This window comes from Azolla caroliniana, unplaced genomic scaffold, assembly GCF_043228905.1.
Source record: "Azolla caroliniana isolate FFs.n. ecotype wild unplaced genomic scaffold, voAzoCaro1.0.p SCAF_7, whole genome shotgun sequence".
Classification (NCBI taxonomy): domain Eukaryota; kingdom Viridiplantae; phylum Streptophyta; class Polypodiopsida; order Salviniales; family Salviniaceae; genus Azolla; species Azolla caroliniana.
Genome location: NW_028230442.1, coordinates 17842657 through 17844205, shown reverse-complemented (window position 1 = coordinate 17844205; position 1549 = coordinate 17842657). Strand labels below are relative to the sequence as shown.

Genomic DNA, 1549 nt, shown 5'->3' with positions numbered 1-1549 from the left:
CCTCAGAAAGTGTTCTAGATCCTGATGAAAACAAACTCCCGCCTTATTGTAGCTCATCTTGCACATCCTTGTTTGCTAGTCGAAGGCCACTTTGAAGAGGTCGATCACCTCATGTAGCCTTCTCTCTCTCTCTCTCTCTCTCTCTCTTGATGATGAATGGTTGACATTAGATTATCTCATTGTGAAACAACAACAAGAGTGTTAATGTTAAGTTTCAAAAGGAATCAAAAGATCCATAAAAATATAACCTTTTAGTTTTAAGTATATGCATTAAAGTGAACCAAACTAAGCAGAAGGAATCTAGTATTTCATAAAAGGAAGAAAAGAATCCATTGCATCATCATCATCCTCCTCTAACTCATCACTATAGTCCAGTTCTCTCCAAACAAAAACCCGAAAAACAGGAACTACCGAAGGGACCCGCGGATTTTGATGCGTACCAAGAGCATGGGCATGACGTAGGAAACCCTAAACCACCGATGAAAGCCATTCAGCCTCAAAATCACTGACTTTTCAAATACTCCTAGACCACATTGAGACCCTCTGTCTCCTCGCCATAATCCTTCACAACTACACATGAGCAACCAACAACCTTCCTGGCATTCCCCGCTGAATCAATCTTGCAAAGCCCAGCCCATTCACCGAGCTTCCGGGCACTAGGAACAGAGATCAAGTTAACATTATGCTCTGAACAAAAGTGCTTGTACAAGTTTCATGTAATCAGGCTGGTTGCAATCTTCAGCCAATACACAAAGCTCAGCTGCATGTTTTTCAATAGCATTTGTTGCCTCATGTAGCCCTCTTGCAATACTGTCATGTGTTAGAGCCTTCTTAAGCACAAGTTGTAGCCCAGTTAGGATATCCATTGGCTCTCCGACTACAGGTGTTGATTATGTGGCTGCAGCAACCTCAGCAAGAACATCTTCTCCTCCTTCAGCCATAGCTTCCTTTTCGTGGGGAGAGAAATGGGAAGGATGGCATCTCTCTCTCTCTCTCTCTCTCTCTCTCTCTCTCTCTCTCAGTTTCTTCTTTCCCCCCCCCCCCCCCACTTTTTTTTGCTAAAACACAACGCATATGTAATCTCCCCCCCTTTCTTCCCCCATTTTTTAAAACAATTAGCATTTTAAAAAGAGCGTTATAGCTTGTGTATGTACTATGTATGTATGTTCTATACAAGTGTGTGTGTGTTTATGCATATGGATATGTATGTATGTTCTTTGTGTGTGTGTATGTGTATGCTCTATACAATTGCATATGTATGTATTATATTTATGGCATGTGTGTATGTTGTATATATGTGCATGTGTATATATATGTATGTGTTGTATGTATGTATGCATGTACATATTGTATTGTATATATTGTATCAGTATGTATGGCATGTGTGTATGTATGTACATATTGTATGGCATGTGAATATGTAGGGTATGTGTTATGTGCTTGTGTGTATGTCCTATATATGTGCATATATATGTATGTTTTGTATTGCGTGGTTGTATGTATGTGTTATGTGTGTGTGTGTGTTTATATTCTATACATGTGCTTAAGT

General features: G+C 39.6%; 1 protein-coding gene across 1 annotated transcript; it reads right to left on the bottom strand.

Annotated features, from left to right (window-relative positions):
• Window positions 1-485: 485 nt before the first annotated feature.
• LOC147862134 (small ribosomal subunit protein eS12-like) lies at window positions 486-975 on the bottom strand. The gene is given in 2 exon segments (XM_087322924.1): window positions 486-694; window positions 696-975. Coding segments are annotated over 2 exon segments (342 nt in total). The 5' UTR covers window positions 867-975; the 3' UTR covers window positions 486-523.
• Window positions 976-1549: the final 574 nt, after the last annotated feature.